Source organism: Oreochromis niloticus, linkage group LG10, assembly GCF_001858045.2.
Source record: "Oreochromis niloticus isolate F11D_XX linkage group LG10, O_niloticus_UMD_NMBU, whole genome shotgun sequence".
Taxonomy (NCBI): Eukaryota; Metazoa; Chordata; class Actinopteri; order Cichliformes; family Cichlidae; genus Oreochromis; species Oreochromis niloticus.
In genome coordinates this window covers 21,841,059-21,865,295 of record NC_031975.2, presented here as the reverse complement: position 1 = coordinate 21,865,295, position 24,237 = coordinate 21,841,059, and the positions used below count along the sequence as shown (strand labels likewise).

At 37.1% G+C, this 24,237-nt stretch overlaps 2 protein-coding genes across 3 annotated transcripts in view; one reads left to right on the top strand and one right to left on the bottom strand.

Moving 5' to 3' along the window:
- Positions 1 to 191: 191 nt before the first annotated feature.
- On the bottom strand, positions 192 to 10,791 carry LOC100708099 (solute carrier family 22 member 5). Its single transcript, XM_019363473.2, has 11 exons — positions 10,451 to 10,791; positions 8,866 to 9,048; positions 8,189 to 8,292; positions 7,426 to 7,580; positions 5,542 to 5,713; positions 5,038 to 5,164; positions 4,682 to 4,782; positions 4,045 to 4,259; positions 1,816 to 1,998; positions 1,537 to 1,672; positions 192 to 530 (listed from the first exon to the last, which is right to left on the bottom strand). The coding sequence occupies exons 1-11, from the start codon at positions 10,655 to 10,657 to the stop codon at positions 461 to 463; spliced, it is 1,653 nt and encodes a 550-aa protein (XP_019219018.1). The 5' UTR covers positions 10,658 to 10,791; the 3' UTR covers positions 192 to 460.
- Positions 10,792 to 14,367: 3,576 nt separating this feature from the next.
- Positions 14,368 to 24,237, top strand: part of LOC109203939 (uncharacterized) — a 36,891-nt gene continuing 27,021 nt past the window's right edge. Inside the window, exons 1-4 of one of the 2 annotated variants that reach the window (XM_025910960.1) lie at positions 14,368 to 15,035; positions 23,378 to 23,437; positions 23,589 to 23,648; positions 23,820 to 23,912. In XM_025910960.1, the coding sequence (XP_025766745.1) occupies positions 23,383 to 23,437; positions 23,589 to 23,648; positions 23,820 to 23,912 (208 nt within the window). In that variant the 5' untranslated portion in view covers positions 14,368 to 15,035; positions 23,378 to 23,382. Of the gene's footprint in view, positions 15,036 to 23,377; positions 23,438 to 23,588; positions 23,913 to 24,237 lie in introns of both variants that reach the window. The other variant, XM_025910959.1, reaches the window with a different exon arrangement.

Sequence of the window (24,237 nt, the reverse complement as noted above, 5' to 3'; positions counted from 1 at the left end):
AAAATGCTCAGATGGTGAAAGATGATCTTTGACCGTCACTTGCATAATAGGTTTCCAAGAAATATGGGAAAACTTCCAACTTGTGTAAGACAGCATTTATTATTAACCCTCTATTGAGGATTTATGGGTGTGTGAAGAATATCATATCTAGCTGACGTAGTAAATAAATGCACAAACAAGCTTAATGCGATCATGTAGTTTAATGTGGGTTAAATGAGGTATTTGTAACTTTAAGTATCAAATGAACATTTGCAAATTGATGTAAAAAACACTGTAAATTGTTTTATTAAAAATATCAAAATGAAACAAAAAATGAAAATTATTGGTCTATCTTTGTTATGAGACTTTTTATATATAATACAGCTTTCAGTAATTTAACAGACAACAGAGCCAAACAAAACTTAAATATAAAGGACTGTAAACAATAACAACATCTGTCTAGACCAGGACACACAAATAATCATAGTGGACTGTCCAGTGGTACCACGGGTACAGGGGTCATACTTCTAGTAAGACATGGGCACTCCATCCTGTTTTAAAGAGGAAAGACAAAGACGAGTTTTATTTTCCGCGATAACCTTCATTATCAGCACAATACTACGATGCACATGTCTTTTTACTATTTTAAAACTGAAGACAAACCAAAGGAAGGGAGAGGTCTGTGATTATAATCAGGAACTTGTTCTTATAAGATGTAACCTGCCTTAACACTTATTTTTTGTACTGTTGGATAAGGGCTTTCATTCAATCTGCAAAAAAACATTTGGCCACTTGGTGGCAGCCAAGTTCACTTGGAAATAAACAGCAATCTCACCTCTTAAGTCACAGATTTTTCTATTTACATACCCAACATTTAGTTATAGAGAACATAATGATACATTTAGAGTCAGACTGAAACTGGAATAAAAGAAGAGCTGCAGATTCTGGTAATAACTGTTTGCAGTTTTGAGTCTGTAGCGTACCGCTACAAATATTGTTATTAAAAGTAGGCTAACAAAGTATGTACTTTGTAGTTAGTTGTCCCCAACGGAGATTAAAAAACATAAGAAAAAAAAATAAGAAAAAATCATCAGAGGGAGGGATTTGTAGACCCAAGACTGTGGGAAATGGCCTCATCAATCCTATGAAATCGTACCCAGGATGTCAATATTACAATCTGACTTTGTATGTTTATTGAAATAGTTACTGTATTTTTCCAAAAGGGTAATTCTAAACCTGACCAAATTTCAAAGGTGTTTCCACAATTCCTTGGAAACTAGTATTTTTCCATCAGTAAGCAAATACATGCAGATAATAGGTGCGCTAAAATCTAATCAGATGATCTACGCCATGAACATGCTTCTACTCAGTTACTTTCAATGACTGCCTAAATGACAAATACTTGCCTGACAACATACTTTTCTGCATACTGTGAACCATGTTTAAAGAACTTGCTGTATAAGAATGTAAAATTACAATTGCTTTTAACTGGGAACCTATTTTTAAGTTATTTTAACATGTTTTTAGTAAAATGAACTATGAATGAAAGTAGCTTACCTTTCTCGTCTGTGCATTTGTTCAATAGTTTCAGGAAGAGGTTTCTTAAAACTCTCCGGAAGGAAAAGAGCCGCAAAGGCAGCCACAACAGCCAGAGTCCCCAATATAATATGAGGTAGATACTTATAATACATACCTGAAGACACAGAGGGGGAAGTTAGGATGAGAGAAAACTCCTTTATGAGTGTGCATAAAATATACAAATTTAATCAAATGATGTAAAATGCTCAGGCAGAAAACAGCAAATGATTAAAAATGAATATTAATCAGTGCACTCACCCAGACTTAACAATAAAGGGGCAATGCAACTTCCAATTCTGGAAACAGTATTGCTTATCCCCGTTGCTGTGTTTCTGAGCACTGTTGGGTAAAGCTCTGCGGTGTAGGCGAACATCAGGGAGGAACCAGTCGTGATTGAATACTTACCCAGCATTTCCAGTGCAAGAGACAGATTTGATAGATCTAAAGAATAATACATTTGTTTAGTTTGTGGATATAAGTAAACAGTAAGAGACAAAACTCTAATCAAGTATGTGAAACTTGTTTTATATAAGATGATAATCCTGCATATACCTATCATGTAGTCACTTCCTGCCTAGTAACACGAAAAGATCGCAAAAACAAATTCTATTCTTCTATTATGATCATTTACATGTTCATACTTTTGTTGGTTCACATGCTATAATGTTAAATAACGCATCACATTTCACACAATGCACACTGATGCTTTGGGGTTTTTTTCGTCCTTTTTCAACCTCTGTTCCTTTAAGGGCCCCACCTCCAGAAAAGCCTGACTCATGTGAGTGTCAGCTGATCAAAGGCAACTTTGGCATAGTCTCCTGAAAGCTATCTTCCCTTAACATACACCTGTAGTTTTCTGATACATAATGAACCAGAAGAGACTGTGGATTCCAGCAGAAAGTCTGAAAGAAATGCATTCATGCATTCTCTGGGCCTATAGATACTGTACTAATCAGCCCCCAGTCAGTACTAGTACTAATGTAAACAACAATAGCCATGGACAATGCTAGAACTAAAGATACAGGAAGCTACCTTTTTCCATGTGTACATTACATGAAAAAAAAAAAAAGTAATCCTAAACTTTTGTAATGCTTTGAGACATTTTAGAGTTAGCAGAAGTGGGTCTAATGCGAAAATATTATCAGACTCTAAGGCAGCTGTTTGCATCTGGATTGAGTCAATTTCTTGTTCTTTGTAGAAAATGTTGCCAAACAGCTGCTCTGCAGACACAATGTCGCTGCATCAAATAGAGCTGCAGATAACTAATGATAGATGAGTTATCTCGGGCAAAGAAAGGGGCAGTGTTTTATATGTATGAAAGAATAACTGTCTTTGCCAGAGGCTTTATAATTTGTAACTGGAAGAACTTTTATGTGCAAAATAGCTACAGTGCTTTCCAAAGATAATTTTTTGGGACTTTTGGTCCTCTTTTTCTCTAGATGTTGCCTGGAAGATGGGAAACAGGTGCAGTGATTTATTAGAATATGTGCAAACCCATATGGAAATATAGGTTTCTTTGTATAGTACAAAGAAGCTTAAAGTCAATATTTGGTTCCAGATATTCAAAAGCACATCTTTGTCTGTTGCCTGCCTTTTGTTCAGTTCTCTGTCAAGACAATCCCAGACAAACGGTCTGGGATTGTCTTAATAATGTCTCAATAATGTTGAGGCCCAGGCTGTTAGGAGGCCAATCCATGACTGAATGTTCGCCGTTGCGTGTTTTTCTATATAGGTATGTTTTTACTATATTGGCGTGCTAAAAGTTGAAGCTGTTGTCATTCAGATAATAGGTACTTTTAAACCAAAAGTTTAAAAAATTATTTTTGTTCCAGTTCTTGAGGATTTTGGTATATCTCAGCCTTTTTTATTTATTTTAATTATTTACCTTCCTTAGGAATGTTTTTTTGACAGCTATACATTGCACACCATGCCAGCTTATGCTGCATTTTCAGCTAACATCACTCTTTGCACCTTGTTGTTGTAAAAATATAATTTCATCCTTGTCAAACTGTTATATTTGACATTTTTATAGATTCCACTGAAGAAATGAGAACACATTATGTGTTTAATGGCAGGCTTCTAGTAACAAATGCCTAAAGCAATACATTAGAACTGGATCTTTGTTGTGAGTTATAGGTAGACACGACAGTGGTTCATGCCTTGAGCTAGCTGCCTTGTTATGCTTGAATGATTCATAAATCAGTGCTTAACAGTGGCTTAACAACATTTTTTCCCCAAAAATGGACACGTACAAGGACTGGACTGAAATTTAGAAGACCAAGACAAAATACAAATAAACAACAAGAAAGTCTGGCTCCTTGGAATGACATTATAGAAAAAAAAATCACAGTAGTGTGTATCACACATCAAAGGAAAAGGAAGAACCCAAAAATTATAGTATGGACACTTTAAGCAATAAGTAACTTATATATGACTGATCGATTGTTCTAATGTGAATTCTTGCAGCTTGCTTTTAAGAAATTTTACCGTCTGGAACAAGTTGAATCAGGTAGAGTGGCACCGCTCCAAAGACCAACGTAAGGATCACAGACAGCCGTCGTGGAAGGTATAGCAGAGCCAACCAGCTGGAAATGTATGCTGGAATCTCTACAACTGCTGAGATGAAGCAACTGATGTAGGGGTTTTCATGGAGTTGTGCTGTATTGAAAGACAGGCTATAGTAGCCAACAATCATAGTGAACCTGGGAAAATCAAAGGGAAATGAAAGCGTTTTTTTCATCTAAGTGAACTTTCCCAAGATTTTTCTGCATGCATTCATTTTTTTCAAATGCAAATCGTGATTGTTTTTTCTATCGCAGATCTTATATCATGGAAAACACAAATACATGAAAAAACAAAAGAAAAATGAATTTTCTTTTAGTAAAAAATCATTTTTAGTTAAGAGACAGGTCATTTTTAGCTGTTTATCTGCTAAATCTGCTTTTGATTTCCATGAGGAATCCGGCAAATTCATTGTTTGGTAATTTTCTTGTTGTTTCATTATTTTCTCTATCTGAGGATGTCTCATTAAGCCGCTATGTGCCACACTGTCTTCACTGCTGTATTAGTGACACTAGTGAAATGTCACAAAAACGTTTATGGAAAACGGAAACTGTTTACTCACAACACAAAGCAGAGGATGAGTGTTGTGGCTCTGATGCTGCTCTGCCTCAGCAGGTCAAAGACATTGTAATGCTCCTTTGAGTGTGTCTGCATCTTTTCTGTCTGGAAGACTCATAAAATTAGTTTGACTGTGTGAGCAGGGCTTTTTCAAAAAATATTAAAACACAAAAATGTTTAAGATTTCTCTTTTTTCATGCATTTTTATACTAATAATATCAGTCAAATGTCAAATATAAAAAAATATTTGTAATTTTTATTTATGTATTTATTTGTAAAACTTGAACTTGTTTCAAATGATAACAACTGTGTTCTGCATCTTGGATTAATCCAGTAATGTGTAAGTGAAAGTTTACTTACACCACAATCTTCAAAGATGATCCTCGGAGCTTGAACTTTGTTCCACTTAGCAGCAGTTCTTATAATGGCCTCGGCTTCCTCAACTCTGCCTTGAGAAAGCAACCACCGGGGAGACTCTGGCATAAGCCTGGCTTAATATTTAACACAAACAAAAGGATGCAGACTTGATCAGAGGGATTTTGGAGACAAAGCAAAAAAGACAGTGAAATAAAGTCAATAAACTTGTTATTTGGAACAGTTTCTTCTTTTTCTTTCAGCTGCTCCCTTTAGGGGTTGTGACAGAGGATCATCTTCCTCCATTGTACATCTTCCTACACTGTACTCTGTCTTTAGATAACAATATCATCTGTGTATGTCACAGTCTATGGAAACTCCCCCCTGACTTCATCTGCTAATGTCCACCACAGTTTCAAGCAAGTCATTACATTTGATTCAGTTCCTACAGGGAATGCTATATATAGATAAATGTAGACAGATAGATATGCTAGAGCGAGTGCCACCTACCACCAAAAGGGGATGTAGGCCACACAAGGCAAAGATAAAGCCAATGACAGTGATTTCCAGTCCCTTAAAAAGTATGCTAAGAGTGGAAGTATCATGTATCCAATAGCAAAGCCTAGACATGTGCCCAAAGATGAGTAAAGGACACGCACTTTGCCAGTTAAGACCTCAGAACCTGCAAAAAAAAGAGGGGGTAATGATGAATAAAAACATAAGTGCACAAAAAACTCTGTTTGCATATTATCAACACCATGCAGAGTGCCACACCACAATAAATAAGCTTTCATGTATATTTTTTTGACATCTGTATTTGTTTATGGCAGTGAGGTGTGGTTTGTGGCTCAGCTGCAAAGGGACACGTGGGACAGAGTGCTTCTAGAAGCAGTGTCCACTGAGAGGGTTCACGCATCTGCAGCAAATTTGCCAATCACTGCCTATGTTTTTTAATGTAAAAGTGTGCTGAGCCCCCTGGAGAGAGTGAAAGTGCCGGAGGCAGCAGGGCCATGCCAGTGAAGACTTGTCAAAAGGTGTTTTTAGAGTGATTTTTGTGATAATTAAATGCACTTTGCCATTGGGTATATAAGGCACACAGACTAAACTCACACAGTGTGCATTAAGAAACTGAATAAAAGCATAGAGGCTGCACAAACTGCTCAGAAATATGTGAGTGATGTGACACCTGACAGGTTAGCTGTGAGAGTTACAGCAGAATGATCTGGAATAAAGCAGCTGTCTTCTGAATGACTCCTTCACTCCATTTGAGCTGTCACCTGACTTCAGTTTCGGACTAATTTTGCACTTACATCAAAACATCTGCTGCTCTTTTTGCTGTACAAAGCACACGTGTAAAACCTGCACTTAGACATTCCTCTGGTGTTTTCTATTCTTGGCTCCCTAATTTATGCTCCTTGTGTTAGATTGCATCAAAATGCATCTTTCAAACTGCATCATTTATCAATTGGCATGATGTTTGTAGATCAGCAGTAGAACCTGACGCTCCCATTGGCCCTTTTTAGGATTGTGGTGTCATGGCTGCGGCAGCGGTCATGTGGTGTGTGAGAGTAAGGACCCAAGATGCAGGTACAGGCTGAGATGCGAGTTAGCTTTATTTACAGGAGTAGCAAAAAACAGGAAATGCAGAATGGGGAGCTACCAAAACTAACCTGAAACCATAACTACACGGGATGATGAGCAGGGAGCCGCAGAGATACACCAAGTAACACAGACAGTCCGACAGTGAGCAAAGACAACCCCACACTATAAATACACACACAAAGGGAACAAGGGATGGCAAACGGGAGGGAGGCACAGCTGATCCGAATTAACATGACGAGACAAGAGACACAGACCTTCAAAGTAAAACAGGAAACACAGAACACAGGAAGCCATATAACAAAACCTAAAACTAGAACTCAAGAAATACTAAAGGGCTAAGGAGCTAGAGTGAGCAAGAAACCAAAAACTAAAAGTACAAAACTCAAAAACACTGGGTCACTGACACAGGACCATGACACCCTCTTATAAATCTGGCCCTTAGTTTTGCATCATGGTAAAAATGGTAAATGGCCTGTATTTGTATAGCGCTTTACTAGTCCCTAAGGACCCCAAAGCACTTTACACAACCAGTCATCCACCCATTCACACACTGGTGATGGCAGGCTACATTGTAGCCACAGCCACCCTGACAGAGGTGAGGCTGCCGGACACTGGCGCCACCGGGCCCTCTGACCACCACCAGTAGGCAACGGGCGAAGTGTCTTGCCCAAGGACACAACGACCGAGACTGTCGGAGCCGGGGCTCGAACCGGCAACCTTCCGATTACAGAGCAAACGCCCAACTCTTGAGCCACAATCGCCTATCATAGCTAAATAAATGTTCTATCCTACCCAACACAAGAGCAGCCACAAAGTTGGACATCTGTCCCAAACCGTTGATGAAGAGGATGATGAGGAACATAATCCATGAACCAGAAAAGACTTGAGCAAAGGTGAAAACTGTCTGTAGTGCCAAAGCTGCAAAAAGAATGGGTTTTCTGCCATATCTAGACAGAGAAGATAAATATATTAGTAAACATATACATGCATAAAAAGTGTTGTATTTTCTATACAATTGTGTGAATTGCATCTAAAAATCTGGACTTTTAAAAATGTATAATCCAGGGTGGTGCTGTACACAGACAAAATAACAAAATAAGTGCATTGTCCCAGAAATGATGGACCTAACGGTATTCAAAATATTGCGGGGTAGAAGGAGCACAAATTGAAAATAAATAAGTAAATATCTCAAAATAATAACTGTGTTCTACCACTGTACTCTATTTCTTATTATAATGATAAAAATACAACTCCATTATAAATGAAAATCGCAGAAAAGTTCATCTGGATGTAGCATTTTCAGCGGGAGAAACATCTTAAAAGTATTACAAAGCTCAATAAAAGCTGTCAACAACAGCATAATACATGTCTTTTATATTATTGACTATTATAAGCGTATACTGTAACATGATCTTTTTTAAATGACTTTCATTTTTATTTCTTTTTACAATAAAGACAACCTTCATATCAAAACACTGAAGCCTTTCAGTTGTATAATGACCTTTAAAGAATGGTGTGGTGTTTGGTCTCTTTCACATGAATCTCATGTCAGTACCTGTCTGACAGCTGGCCTGAGAAGAATGATCCAAGGAGCACTCCCACGAAGAAAACAGTGGATGTGAACGGCTGCTTCCATTGGTTACTGCACACCAAGTCAAACTGGAAAATTAGATATTAACAGTTGAATGACTGAATATGTGCAAAATAAATAACCACGTTAAAGTTAGTGTGATATGTGCTGACTGTTGCTGGGTGTATTCAAATGTCTTTTCACTCTAAGTAGAAAGAAAAAGGGTGTGTCTCTCCTGGTGTGCAGAAAATAAATCCCCATAGAGCACGTTGAATTTTAAGCACTGACAGGATGATGACAAGTTGAGGATAAAATTAATTTGCTTTGACTCAAAGATCAACAAGATTACAAGAAGATAATGAGAAATAAGCCATATTGATAACTTCACATTAACAACACATATAGAAAGAGTTTTCCACAGGAATTTATATCACGTTCCTATACTGACTGACTGCAGCTACTGTATGTTCACAGGTGTGTTCTGTCCTAACTGTTGAACAAATGGATGGGCTGAAATCCCCTGCCTTGGATAAGGTAGGAGGAAAGGAGCCACATAGACTAAGAAGTTAATGATATATCTGCAACATCAAGAAAAAACAGCCAATGCTGCAAAAAAATACTACATGAAAAATAAGTAGAGGTAGAACAAGGATTGACCATACCTCAGAAACTATAGTGGATTCATAGATGTCTTTGCTATAGCTCCACCCATCTACACAGCCCTCCTCCTCCAGGTCCGTAAGGTTGACATCCATGCCAGGAATATATCCCTGAGCAGAGAGATTTCTAACCACATCCAACCTGTATCTGCTGCATCTGCTCAGCTCCTGTTTCCCATCCACCTCCTCATAGTCACAAGGATACAAACACTTTTAATGTTATTAGTATTAAGACATTTAAGACAAACTCGGTAGGATGTCATAGTGTTTACAAAAATATGTAATACTGAGGCAACAAAGGGCCCATACGGTGGCCCTGAGAGGCCAAACGGACTGCAACTTAAGAAAACACCAGCAATAACACTGCAAAAGCACACAAAATACAACGGAAATAGGAAAAATGAAAACAGGAATAGGAAAAAAACAGATTTCCAAAAGCACAAGGGAAGTGTTTCTGGGGAGACAATAACCCGACGGACCAGTTGCAGGAACCAAAATAGGCTAAGAAGTGGAGGATCTATGGTTTTGTGAGGAAAGAAAAGAAGAGAGGTAAGTGTGTTAGCCTAACTACTAGCCTAAAAATCCATCATCACTATTATATGAATCATGATAAAACACACCTATTATGTTTTGGATTCCTGCAACTGGTCTGTCGGGTTTTTGTCTTCCCCAGAAACCCTTCCCTTGTGCTTTTTCCTATTTCTGTTTTCTTTTTTCCTATTTCCATTGTGTTTTGTGTGCTTTTGCAGCGTTTTTCTTATTGCTGGTGTTTTCTTAAGTTGCAATTCGTTTGGCCTCTCAGGGCCACCGTAGACCCAACCAAAACCCCACTACCTGGATCTCTGAGCTTGAGATCTGTGGGCTCAGTAGTCTATTTAAAAAAAACAACTTAAAACGCATCTTTTTGGAATTGCGTCTGGCTAATTTTTTGTCTGTTTTATTTTTTAATGCCCCGGTATTTATTTGTGAAGCACTTTGTGATTGTTGTCTTGAACAGTACTATATGACTACAATTTTACTTACTTGCTTTACTACAACACATTTTAGTTGGTTGCATAGCAGTCTTGTGATAGGTTATGACATAAACTCCAGCCCAAAGAGCAGACAGTTCCTGACACTTCTTCTTGGTAATAACAGAACTTAAAACCAGCATACTGAAATACATTACTAACTTTTCTGGCCATTTATAAAGAGAGTGTCCTTTACATACAGATGTGTAGACAATTCAGTTTATCTAAGTATATCAGTTTGTGTAGACAAACTGGCAATCACATCTACACCTGTACAAACCAGATACCAATGACTACTATCCCAATTTATGACTTTCTTAAATATTTTATTGCATTTCATGAAGATTTAATGGTTTTCAGTTAAATGTATTGTTTACACTGCTTTTTTAAACTTTCAACCACTTAAACTTTTATTTAAACTTCTCTCTGGATTGTACAGCGATGTAAAACTCATTTAGTTCCAAAAAGTAGTTTTCTATTTCTCCCAAGCATGTTTTTCACTGAAAAACTGCATCAGTAGTTTAAATGTTTTCTTTGATGTGCTGTTTCACAGAGTTGGGGCTCTCGCAGTCACTTACTCTGATTGGGATGACACTTTTACGCCAGTCTTCAGTGAGGTTGATGCCAGATACCAGGCAGTGATGACTTGGTGTATCAGTCAGAAAAACGAGAGTGAAAGCACCAAATCCATTTGGCATGATGGTGGCAATGAGCGAGAAGAAGACAATTTGCTGGAAACGTCCCCACTGCCCCAGAAAGCCAATGGTTTCAGTATAATCTTTCATAGTCAAATAATTATAACCCTTTTTCGAGGTAAGCTGCTGACTCTTGTGTCTTCCTCAAACTGCATTGTGCCTAGTCACGCCACACCTTGTATGTAGGCTGTGCTTACATGTACTCCACCCAAACACACACGGTTCCCGGCTCCTATTACCTCTTTTGTACTGTTCAAAATAACCTTCTAAACTTTTATTTATATATTTTTTAACTGTTACTTTCACAAGCTGCTGTGTTTCCATGAGTGACTAATGTTAACGATTTTGAGATTAACACATTAGCTTAATATGTATTGCATGCCATTTTTTCACAGCCTCCTTCTTTACAGATTATTTCTAATAGATGTGATAACTGTATCAATAAGCTCTAAACTGTAAAAATATTAAATAAATATTTCAGTCTTTCATATATCAGTCCTCCTTTTTCTTATGTATTTGTTAAACAGACTCTTGGACTGTGCTAAATATATGACACTATGAGAGTACCAGACTTCAAATCAGTGTTACATGTTAACCTACATGTAAGATAACACAAAACAGGTTTGATGAGTTTAAAAGTTAATGAGTGTGAAAGTTGTGTGCACATCATTATAAAAAAATACCCACCTGACAACTGAGTATCTAGTTTTTGGCTCCTGTTTCTTTTCTTTTGTTCATGTCATTAATAACAAAACATATGTAGATAAATAAGCCAAGCTACATAAATTGCAAGCCAAATGCAAATGTGATCAGACTATTCAGTTTTGTAATATCACAACATATTCCAAAGAATTTCAAACATTTGCAAACCTTTTGAGTTATAAACTTTGGCATGAAAAAGGTCTTAACAATTGTGTTTGAAGCTTTAACTGAGATTTATTTTTTCAGTTAACCTTTCACTGTATATGTGAACATACACATTTAATAACATACTTGTACAGAATATAACTGAGATTTGGACAATGAGTATACATAAGTAACTATATCATTGTGGCTGGTGTATGGTTTTGCCTTAGCTGCAGTAGGAAGAGTGGGTCAGTGCAGGGCAGAAAGCAGCGCCTGGTGAAGTTAATATGTCCAAATCTTGGACATATTTAGGATTAATCTAAAATTCACTAATCTAAAATTCACTGAGGTGTAAAATATAAATGTTCTCTCTGCTATTTGTAAATCATAATTTTGTAGCTCCATTACAGTTAATATAAACTAATGTTGCATTATTATTCCACAGCAGGTTGGAAAGAATGAAAAAGCTGTCATGCCAATGAGACTGAGAAAAAGACCAAAAATAAAATAAAACAAAAACAGAATTTGCTCTAAAGTAGTGAAGTCAATTTGAAAACTGCCCCCTCTAGCTTTTCACAGTGTGCATTACACTGTATATTCATATTTAAGTGACACAAATACCCTGCCATACTCAATAGTAACGACATAATGCCCTAGCTTAAACAAAGAAAAAAATGGAAGTAATAATCATTAACATTATTAAACATATTTAACATTATGAAATGGCTTAATAATGTCAGTTATAACTTTACAATATGCTCTTCTTTGTTTAGCTGGATCAGTCAGTCATTGCAGCAGTTGTTGAAGGAGACAAAAGTGTGAGAAACAAGAGTCTGGTGAAGCACTGGTTTCATGTCACAGTCATGTAGGTGCAGCTAAAATATCAATAATAACACAGAACCTGTCCTGCCAGGTTTCTTCTTAGTTACTCAGCATAGGGGCTAAGGCCCTTTATAATTGTGCAGACTCTGGAAACATGCTAATTATAGTACAGTCATTTTAAAAATGCTCAACAACTGAGCATTTCCATTTAAACATTGAATCGTTTATGTCAGTTCTTTTGAGGAAGTAGTGATTCGTTCATTTCTTTCTTCTTTCTGCTATGCATGACCTGAAGGATTTGTGTGATTAGTACTAAAAGATCATGCTGTTTGATCCTTGGGTCTTATATGTACTGGTATGTTTTAAGTGCATTCCTGGGTGTAAGCTAATTCTGACAGTTAAAATTAATTGCATGATCCTCACATTTGAAAAAATTGAAAGAATTAAGTGTAAACTCTCAGGCAGGTTGTGTGAAGACATGTCTGAAAGAAAACTACTCATGTTACATTTTCCTGAGAAAATACCCTATGTTGTTTCAGTTGCACAGGTTTTACTTGTTTGCTACTTTCCCTCTAATTTGTCTCCTTGTCCACATTCTCTCAGTGGTCTCTTTTATTGTTACACATATATTTGTTTTTCTTTAACCTCACTGGTATCCTGTTGTGGTATTCCATACCAGTCACTAAGACAAAAACAAATCCTACTCAGGTACCACTGGTTTGCCCTCTTGTACCTCCTCTTCTGCTTTCTGCTACTGCATTCCCTCTTGTTTGCTCTCTCTATTGCTAACTGGAAGGCGATTACAGGGATTGGGGAACCAGTCATTACGATGATTATATTCGTTGCAAAATTTAACATTTTTCGGTTACGCAGACCTGACAGTTTGCCAGTTAGAATACCAAACATGACTGGATAACCTCATCACGAATTCAATTCAATTTAATTTCAATTCAATTCAATTCAGTGTAATTTATACAGTGCCAAATCACAACAACAGTTGCCTCAAGGCTCTATATTGTAAGGTAGACCCTACAATAATAGCACCAGAATGACTTTGTGGTGCAGGCAATGGATAGGAAAATATATCTGCAACTACTATCATCTTACTATCATCTTACTATCATCTTAACTCTATTACTCTCAGTTTCAGCCAGTCCTTCATTGTTTATGTGAACATTTTTTCTGTTCTTATTTTTGCTTCTAGGCTGCATTTAAAAAGAAATGATAGTCCAGTTACATCACTGGAGAGAATTATGGAAAACCCTGAGACGAGATAAACTGAAGCAGAACTGCAAGAATCCAGAGATTGATGAAAGCTGTACAAAACAAAGAGGACTGAGCAATTTTGAGTGTTCTGACTTAGAATGTAATGAGGAAAATGATAGAAATGAAATAATAAGCAACATGTCAGTCTCTGAATAATGTGGATAAGTTGGTTGCAAAGTGGCCTAAACAAAAACATAAATTTAAGCAACCAGAGCATTAACATGTTTGACACATGTAAAACAAGTTAGCTTTTGTTTAATCAAGCTGAAATAGAAAGGACTCTGAATGCTAAGTGTGGTAATGAGTAAATTATATGCAGTGAGGTATGACCAATGCCGACATTAGATCTTATGAAAAAGATTAAAGAGAATAAATGGCTGAAATCATTGACAGTCGTGGGATTGAATTAAATACTTGTTTTTTTTCTTTGATAAAGAGTGCTAAAGGACATCCATTTTTTCATCTGCTTATCCAATGAAGTGTTGCAGGAGGTGGAACCTATATCTGACTTTGGGAAAGAGGCAGCATACATGTATCCGTCACAGCAGAGTAACATATAGACAGAGACACACACAGCCTGTGGGTTGGACTCGACCTGGGTTCGAGTCCAACCCATGGCCCTATGCCGCATGGCTTCCCCACTCTCTTTCCTATCAATCTTCACTGTATCTGTCCAATAAAGCCAGTTAAAAGACCAAAAAATATATATTTAAAAGTAATACTAAATAAAAAATGTTTGCTTTCTTGTGAGGTCAAATGCAAAGTACTTCTTAAAAGTCCTGTCTATCTGGTTTTACACCAGAGGTTAGAGAAGTTTCCCCTGAGAGTTTCACATTAAACGCTATAGATGAGACAGTGACTGTTAAAGGAAATTTATATTCTTCTACTACTGCCTGTACTTTTATAGTGTTTAGCTTCATTTAAACTTAGTGTGTGTGTGTATGACATGAGGAGTATGATTGAAACCATAAAGAGGAAGTTGCACAAATGAAAGTAGAAATGTTCAAGGCCACATCCTGATATGGCTAACGAACTCACCGAACTCACATATCTTCAGTCTCCATATCTTAAGTCTCCATATAGGGAGTTGTTTTTATACTTTGTATGCTCCTCCTAAGAATATGATACAAGCTGTTTGCCTATATAATAAAGAACAAGCTGATGCCCCAGCGCGATCCTCCGTGACATGTCTTGTACACGTTGCTGTGTGGAGACTGTGTCGGGGCACCGCCCATGTACATGCAAATAGCGCTGAGTCTGTGTTTCTTGCCTCCTGAGTTTTCTCTTAACATTTCTGGTCCTTCGAGCACAGGAGGGAAATACCGAATAGATTGTTCGTGACTCCCTAACCAGAGGTCCACACTGCATCCTGACGTCGTGGGAACCTGGCACCGTAAGACTGTCGACAGCCCTCCGAGAGGAGGATGAAAAGCCTAGGACGTGAAATTCGGGTCTAGGTGGGTGACTTTAGCCCCAGGCCACGGCGGTGGGATCCAGTGAGTGACCTCAACACTAGCCAGAGAATCCAGGAGGGGTAAGAAACGACTCCATTGTGAAATGTCTATGCGATTAGACAGAATAAAATAGGCCTGAAATAGATAAAAAGAGTCTGGGCACATTCACCCAAAAACTGAATGAATTGGATTGGTTGTTGAGATAGCCATAAAGTATCTCTGGAAAATTCTGGTGGATTGACTCTCCACAAATAATAAGTACTTAGGATGAGAAATAGCCGTGAAATAATAGGAAGTTAAATAACAGCTGCGCGTTCAAAACTATGTGTGTGTTTACTTTGGAGAACTAAGTCACGTTGTGGTCTTAGTGGACCAGACTAGTTCTGTGTCACACTTTTCAGTTCACGACTTGGCGACAAAGGAAACGGGTTGAGTTTCATCTCATAAAAGTCACATCGCTTCTGTTTAGCAGAAGTTGAAGGGCATGTGACCATCCCCTCCCGAGTCGAGCATGCCAAGGGATTGAAAACTGTATTTGTTGTACTTTGTGTATAAAACTATATAAAATAAGAAAATAACAAGTGACTAAATAAATTTATTAACAACAAAATAATAATCAAAATACAAAAATGGGAAATCAGCCCAAAAAGACTCACTGCTGACGAGCAGTGGCTAGAAAAGAAATGTCCAGGCGCCGAACAAAATTAGTGTTTGTATTTGGAGAAATCCTAGAGGGACAACAAACCAGAGTAGGACTAATCCAAAAGAAAGATAGAGGAATGCATAGTGGATCGACAAAAGGTAGAGGCAGACCTAAACAAACACCAAAAAGTGACTCTAGTACTGCATGCTGGAGGTGTGGAAAAGAGGGACATTTTGTACGTGACTGTAAGAAACAAAGAAGCAGTTCAGACAAGGAAGAACATAATAATCCCTTGTCAAATAAAAGATTAGAGATCAAAGTTTAAAAAGGGCTGGATACAGACCCAACTGAATACATATAAATACAAGCGAAATAAAGTGTAATAAACAAAAGGTTAAATTAAATTGGAGCTTCTCTTTAGGGTATTCAAACTAATAATAGGAAGAATAACACCCTGTAAATTGGCAACAACAAAAAAAACAAAATTGAGTAGACAACCAAGCTGAATGAATAGAATAAATGAAAGCAGATAATTCACACAAAACATATTAAAAAAATTAGAGAGATGCATAAGGTATACTAAGGCTGTGTTATTGTTCAGCCAAGGGAAATGTGTGAAAAGGAAAATGTCTCCAGCTTGGGAAAGGGTGAGACTGCAGCTCACCCTCAGCCCTTGGTGGACACAAATAAAGAAAATATCTAAACTAATTAAGTGCATAGAGGCACTTGACCTGCTTGAAAACCTGTCATCCTAGATGAGACATTGCTGAAATATAGAGCACACCTATACTAACAACTAACAAGCTAAACCCTGTATACAGCAGCTAAAGCTGCACATTTGAGAAGCTGAATTAAATATATGGTCACTGCTAAGCTGATGAGCAATGTTACGGGTCCGAAATTGAGGACGAGAGTAAAACAATCATGGTCCAGAAGAGGTCGATTGAACAATTGATTTTTAATGAATACACGCAGCGTGGGGAGACGTACACTGGAAACCATCAGTTGTAAATCCCCACCCAAAAATACACTTCAGATTGCTTTTATAACATCAGGGTATTATGACGCCCCCTCTTGCGTTTACAAGCACATAATTTGCATCTTAAGAACATTATTTGCCTCTTCTACAGACAATGATCAATTTTAAGAGATAACTACAGAGACAGGAGTTCCCCTTTCTGGCATCCTTTTCCAAATATGGTGATGAGGTCCCCATGGACTTGTCCTCCTCTTTGGCCCATCTTCTGTCACCTGTTACTAGGCAAACTCAAATGCAACAAGAAGCTGAATACATTCAGGCCTTTGCTCAGCTACTATTTTACTGTAACAATATACTCAGCATATAAGCTTTTAAGATTATAGATTTAACTCAACGATTTAAGTGGTTCTAACTGCACCTGTAATAAACATGTTAATATGTGATTATGATAACACCTGTAATACAAATTATAACATAATGCCAGCAACTTCAATAAATGCTTGGATGAAATGATAATTAATACAATGATAAAGATGATGGTTATGAACAGTAACCATAAAATAATTCCTATAATTCTACAATTCCCTCTCTTGACGTCTCTTCCAGAGACGTCACTCCTCGACCCACTCTGTCACCTCTAGATCCATTAATGGCATCATGGGCCCCGAAACCACCATTCCCAGGTCCACCGCCTTCGCTCTGACCCTCTCTAGCCGTCCCGTGACTCAGCAAATCAGACAATAACCTCATGTCATCTAGGTGGTCCAGTAATAAAACCCCAGCTCCCACTTGGAAACACTTCATGCTTAAGTGGTCTCTGCTCCTTTCCTGGGTCCCTCTCTAGTGGAAATCTAGTGGAATGGACCCTCATCATCAATCACTAAGTAAACTGAATTGGCGCAGGTCTCAAATAAGAAGTAGAAGACACTTGGGCCCTCGCTCAGGCCTGCTACTAGATTTATGTGTATTGTAAGCATGCATGCAATTAACCTGCTATGTTCTCATCTTCCCTCAACATGTATCACCTGGACACTCTCACCAGTGAAGCTTAAAACCCTCTTGGATAGAACATCAACTCTAAACGAGCACAGATATGCAATGTGTATAAAATGAACTAAACCTGTGAATAGAATGAATGTGATGACAAACATATTCAATGCAGTATGAACCCTGTAAACAATATTACTGATAAACAATGCTGTAAAACATGTTCTTAATGCAATCATAATAATGCAGATTATATAGTAGGAATAAAAGAATTTCTGAATCCCCACATTCCCTCAGTGCCCACTGTAAAGTGTAAAAGATACAATTAGCTTTCTCCTGGTAAAAGGTCCTACATTATTTTCTCAACCTTTGGAAACATCCTCTATCGAGTTAACCCATTTCATTTTTCAAACTTAGGCCTGATTTCTTCGCCCCCTTTAACGGGTAGCGCATATCCGGTCTGAACACTGTGTTTGGGCAATTTACGAATTGTCACAGGATTTCTATGTTATGTAAATTTCCTCTCATCCCTTTTATGCTTCCATTATAACCTATGTCTAACAAGCTTTTGATCTTCTTTGTAACATAAACAACTAGGTGTATTTGTGCTCTGTTTTTCTCCTTTCTCTGGTTGGTTCCATTCGGTCTGAGGCTTCCAGGATTCTCGCCCCCCTGTGGTCGCTGTGGTCCTGAAATCTTCTCCTGTAAAAGATAGAAAACAAAAAGCCTCTCTCTGCTACACCTCACTAATCTACTGTGTTCATCCAATGTTCCTTTAATCATTCAAAGTTGGTTCACAATATCATGTTCTGGGCTTTATCCTTTTTATTAACTTTACTTAATCTCAATACTCTTTATGTGTGTGAGCAACACTTTTAGTTCTATTAAACACACCCCGGGTAAAATATACACCATCCCCATGTCAGCCTAAATCTGCGCTGGAAAGCACACTTCAAAATTTCTATCAGGATTTACGCCTCTTTTTGCTTCAGGCATATACATAACATGCAAAAGTTACTGTTAATGCCAGTTAGACAAGTTTCCATTATCTACAACCTTTTGTTTCACCCGTCTCACCCTCACATGTTTCCTGTTCACTTATTACATACTTATCTTTAACACCGTCTGCCTCACTAGTTACTAAGCAGAAACAAAGAAATTAGAAAGAAATCAAACATTTTCTACTCCTAAAATCTTCACTAGTTTTCCCCAAAGCATATCTTTTATTCAAAAATGTCCCGCAATTTCCCTTTAAATTTGGTGTACCGCTTCTCATGAACACCAGCCTTTTATCTTCTAAACAGGATTCAGTTCATTTTACTTTAAATTAAATTATCAACAAAATGATCCTAGAACCCATTTCAAAGAACCCATTACAAATTACCTCTTAAATTCCCCCTTTATATTTGGACACACCAGATGTGTCCAAATAAATAAAAACTCAAAAAACTCAAAATGCATCACCCGGGCTTAAGAAATTAAAGGAAAAAGGTTAGTCATATCATCTCTCAGAACAGCTCAGCAATCCTCCTCTCCGGTAGATCTGCTCCAGCCCTGTAAACCTGTGCTTAAGGAATAAAATCAATTTAATCATCATGTCAAATCTTCTCAAACTCCTTGCTCCATGCAAAAGTCTGGATCCTTGGAATTTCCTGGAAACAAAACCTATACTTTACATTTCATACTCAACTCTCCCCATTTATGATCCAATCTGTGTTACAACAAAGAAAACTTAAAACAGAACAGTTATCAATCATGTGTTTCTTCAGTTAATGGTAACATGTGTTATATCAAACAATGTTTCCCTTTTAGCGTTTAGCATTTCATACTGTAATAACATAATCCAACCCCAATAAATAAAGCAAAGATTCCCTCCAAGCAAACATCAGCATCCCCAGAATTAAATCTTCCACTTGTCCTGCTCATGGCAAAAGCAAAACAAAGCATCCCCTTTCTTTTCCTCACATGGTAAATTGTCTGTCCACATTTACTCGTTCCCACCTTAGTCCAGTCATTCACATTCACTCACATGCATTCACACATGATATTTTTTGCTGATCTGTAGCCTTCCGCGCACGTCATCAGATGCTCCACATCAGCAAAATGAGCTCAATCATTTGTTTTATTTCATTTTCCTTTTTAGGAAAATAGTTCTCTATGCTTTTGACTGGATTGACTCGCTGCAATCCTTACTTGGTAATTTGTCCGCGCCGTCAGTTCACTCTCTTCCAGGCCTGCTTAGAGCAAAAATGAGAAAAAAGAGAGCTGATTATTAGCTCATCAAAGTACAAAACAAAATCACCTGACAGGTTCTTTAAGTGCACTGTTACAAAAACTATGGGCCCTTTTAGACATGTCCATGTTTATCAAAACTCCCTCTATTAAAATGAAAAACAACAGCCCCCAAAAATCTTAAACCATCTTAAATTTCACCCATTCAACGCACTGAAAACCTTGTCAAAACTGCACCGTTTTACACACAACCATATCCCCCTTTAAGCACTTTACCATACTCAGATTCAACTTAAGATATAAACACGTTATAACAATGTGTCAACACTAATTTATAAACCTCTTAATCAAATTTGCACCTCTGAACAGTCAACTTCTCCTTTAAGGCCTCAATCACACACACAGCAAGCTCCTCTATCCGCACTCACATGAGCTCCCGAACTAATTTGCATACTGAGCCACATCTCAACAACTTAACTTGGCAAAATAAATACATGTTTAAACTTTATCACATTATTCAATTATTTCCATTTTCTTTCTATACTAATCACTGGTTTTGATCACTCAGCATGGGAGCACTCCTAAGTCACTCCTATAAACACTTTTCTTTTGTTTTTTCCATCTATTTTATTAAATATCCACACCATTCTCTCACTCATACAAGCCGCAAACTGATCTTCATTGCATATGCTTGTGTTCTTAGCCAGGTTTTAGTCACTATCTATGCATTAATCTTCATCAAGTTATCTCTGTACGGTTAGTACATTTTCTGTTTGTATGTGTGATTTTTATAAATGTTTCTTTTGCAGTGTTTCAGACTCCTTTTGACAGGGTGTGTTTTCTCTCTCTGGCTCATCACTGGTCATTGTTAATGACATTTCCCCTCCGCCTGTGCCCAGCGGCTGTACCCTTCAAGTCCCGTCTCCTCCAGTGACTCCAAGGTCACTCCGGGACTTAGGTTCAAGCAATCGTGACTGCGCCTTGCCTTAGGTTGTCCCAGGGTTTCGAGGTGGGATCTTACCCGTCATGGGCTGTCCAGCCTTCCATGCTCTCCTGTTACGGGGGCCAACTGGGCAAGGGTGTTATCAGGTCTAGGGGACACACTGGTTCTGGAAATTAAAGGAGTGTAAACTGCTTTCTTTATTTCATGTGTGTATTAAACTTCCCAACAATAATTGTTATTATTTCACATGTAACAGTTTGTGTACGTGCGTTTTCAATTCATTAATGTAATTGTTAGTTCATGTATTTATTTCTCTCGGTCTGTCTCTTTTCTAAACCCTGTAATTAATATAATTTATTACTTTATTACTTTTCTTAAAACATGCATTCGCTTCATCTTTTTAGAATTTAACTCGTCTGTCTATTTCTCTGGGTGCTCCCCTGACATCATCAGTCACACACACACCTTCCTGTTACACACACAGTATTTCCTGTTTCTCTTTCCTATTTCTACAAATTAATCAAACACTTGTTTTTTCATATTTACAGTCTATAAACCCTCTTTTAGTTTGACTAAGTCTTGGTCTAAAAACAATACACCCTCTTCTCACACACACTTTTAAATATACTAAGTTTTTGCATTTGTCATTTTTTGTGACATCATTCACACAATACTTTCATAATCGTCTCACACACACACTGCCTTTTCTCTCAAACTTCCACTTTTTCACTCATTCTACTATAAACCTCCCTAGTGTTGTTATTACTTATTTACTATTTGGTACAAATCACACAGAGTCACTCAGATCAAATACTGACAGCATTCACACCGTTAAAATCACTCAAAATACACTTTCCTAAAAGTATTTTACAGGCATGCTTTTCAAACTCCGAAGGAGCAAATGAAATAAGAACAATTGAAACCTCTAATCCTTCTCACAGCACACGCTTAACTGGAAAAATAAAACACCACAGCCTTTATTTCTGAAGAGAGATTACTACTGAAAGTAATATGTTACTCTTAAGTATATACAATGGACTCCATATATATATATATATATAACTCAAAACTCCGTCAATTACTATACATCCACTACAGCAACTCAAAACTTTATTTATAACCCTCTAATAAACATAAATGGCGTCTTAAACACACGCATTCAACACTGTTTGCAGCAGTACTTGTGAAACCAACTGTGGTTTAAGCAGTTCACAGCTTGCTAATTTGCATTTTATTCCCTTCTAGGACATTCTAGTCTCTAATTCCTCTGTTTTCATGTTATCTCCCGTTTGACACACACAAACACCACAAACACACACTCCCCCTAAAAACCCACAAAAAACTATCCCTAAAAAACACACAAGAACCCTTAAGAAACTTCATTCATTTATTTATTATTATTTTAAACCCTTAAGATGTTGTACTGTGTTTCCTCTGTGCCCGTTGCAACCTATATTAACATAAAGCCAAAGTGTAAACAAGTCTGTCAAATCTAACTACTTATATATTATCGGACTAAAAAAACCACTTACAATCTTCTAAAGTCCTCCTCTGCCCAACAATAGTCAAATGACTTACACCTATATTTATCACTCAAAGTCAACCACAATACCTGAGAAACACCAAATGTAACTGTGTATATCATCTCAAACTTAACCAAAACCCATCTAAAAATCCTAAAACATCCTACTTGAACACACCAAAAGAGACATCACTTACAGACATATTTATTAATGAAATTATTTCAAAGTCAATTTCAGTTTTCAAACCCCAAATAGCGGTCCTAAGTTTCAACAGTTTATGTATCCTATCTCAAAACCCAGCAAACAGTCATACAGTCATGGCAAGAAATAAAAACTTTACTTACAATATTGTAATAAACAAAACCCAGCGTCTTAAATGCAGAAACTCTAGGGACCTCGCAGCTGCCTCATTTGCATTTTCACACACACACACACAGTCTAAAAATAATACCAGCCTGACTCACAGACTCCGACAAGTCTCTTAATATATTTACACAGACGTCCTATGATTACAACTGCACAGATTTTAGGCCTCTCATTTCAAAACCTACACAATTTAGACAATTTTAAATTAACCCTCCAAGGGACAAACTCCAAGTTTTTTATGATCAATTAACCAGTATCGGCCCCGGACCGTGGTCACATATCTAATGCCCTAACACAATTTAAAAGCTGAAAAGCTCTATTTTGGGGCATTTCACATCCCAGGCTTCCCCGAAGTTTTAAGTTAAAGTTACACGCCCGAAACCCGGTTTCTACTGACCAAAAAAGTGCAAACCACCGCCCCGGACGGTAAACTGACCTAGTCAGTAGCTATTTTGGAGCGTCGTTGTTCTCCACACTTGCCAAGTGAACTATCCTATGAAGTATGATTTTACTAACTCATCTACACAAGGCATTTTATAGAGGGTATAGGGGGTATAGGTTTGTCTTAATCTCCACATTTATTTATTTATTTTCTCAAAATAGGATTTCGACTTTTATCTAGGAATTTTGACTTTATTCTCAAAGTGATCAAAAGAATAAGTAGAAGTAGAATCAGTAGAATAAACTAGGGCAGGCATACCTTCCAAAAAAGTGTGACATGATTCCAAATGTTGACCTCTGTGTTACAGAAACAATGATTTTCATCTACATCAGCATCACAATTCTGGTAACAACAGCCCTGGCAAAAGGTATTTAATTTTATAGTATATTGTACTGTTTTCAATACAGAAAATGTTGATTGAATTTGTAAATTTGTACCAGTTTTGTTTATAGAATCTGTTTCATTTTATTCCATATTTTACATAAAAATTTTTTGTCTTTATTTCTTGCTTCTTTTAGGGTCAGTTGAGTGCATTTTCTCAGAATCTCCTGGAAGCCATTATTGTTTTGGAGCCGTAGGTCAGTCGTTAATTTTTCATCTGTCACATAAAACTGATACTTCAATTGTAGTCATGAAGGATATCAAATACTGGGTTGTAAAAACTGCCATTAATGGGACTATGTCTTTAAATCATGAATATGTAAATCAACCAAATGGCGTAAATAATGGAACACTGAAACTGGGTAAAGCCATGAAGAAACACTCTGGATATTACCAGTTGGAAGAACATGACTCTAAAGGAAAGTTACTGAAAAAAGCGAATGTATCTCTAAAAATATATGGTAAGTTTTTATTTTATTCGGTTGTTTGCTTCAAACTCAAGCTAATCGTTATTATTGATTTATATGAATGGTTATGTTTTATTAAAGGAGTTTTAAAAAAACAGATGTTGTAAACCAAGTACATTAATTGTATAGTTGTTTTTTTATTGAATATTACATATATACATATAAATGAGACTAAATTAAATGTTAATTCCATAAAAAAACCTCATTGCTTTAATCTTCAAATCTGCAAAAGCAAAAATATTTTACTGCTTTATACTTTACTGTGCAAATTTAAAAAGTAATGTAAATGTACATGCAATGTACAGTAAAACAAATATTT

Bases quoted from the DNA above. Each gene is read 5' to 3' on its own strand.
- LOC100708099 (XM_019363473.2), bottom strand. From the start codon at position 10,657: ATGAAAGATTATACTGAAACCATTGGCTTTCTGGGGCAGTGGGGACGT. The intron at 7,581-8,188 runs GTACTGACATGA...TTCTCTGTCTAG, and splicing joins TCAGGCCAGCTGTCAGACAG to ATATGGCAGAAAACCCATTC. The intron at 5,714-7,425 runs GTAGGATAGAAC...TTTTTTTTGCAG, and splicing joins TGTGGCTGCTCTTGTGTTGG to GTTCTGAGGTCTTAACTGGC.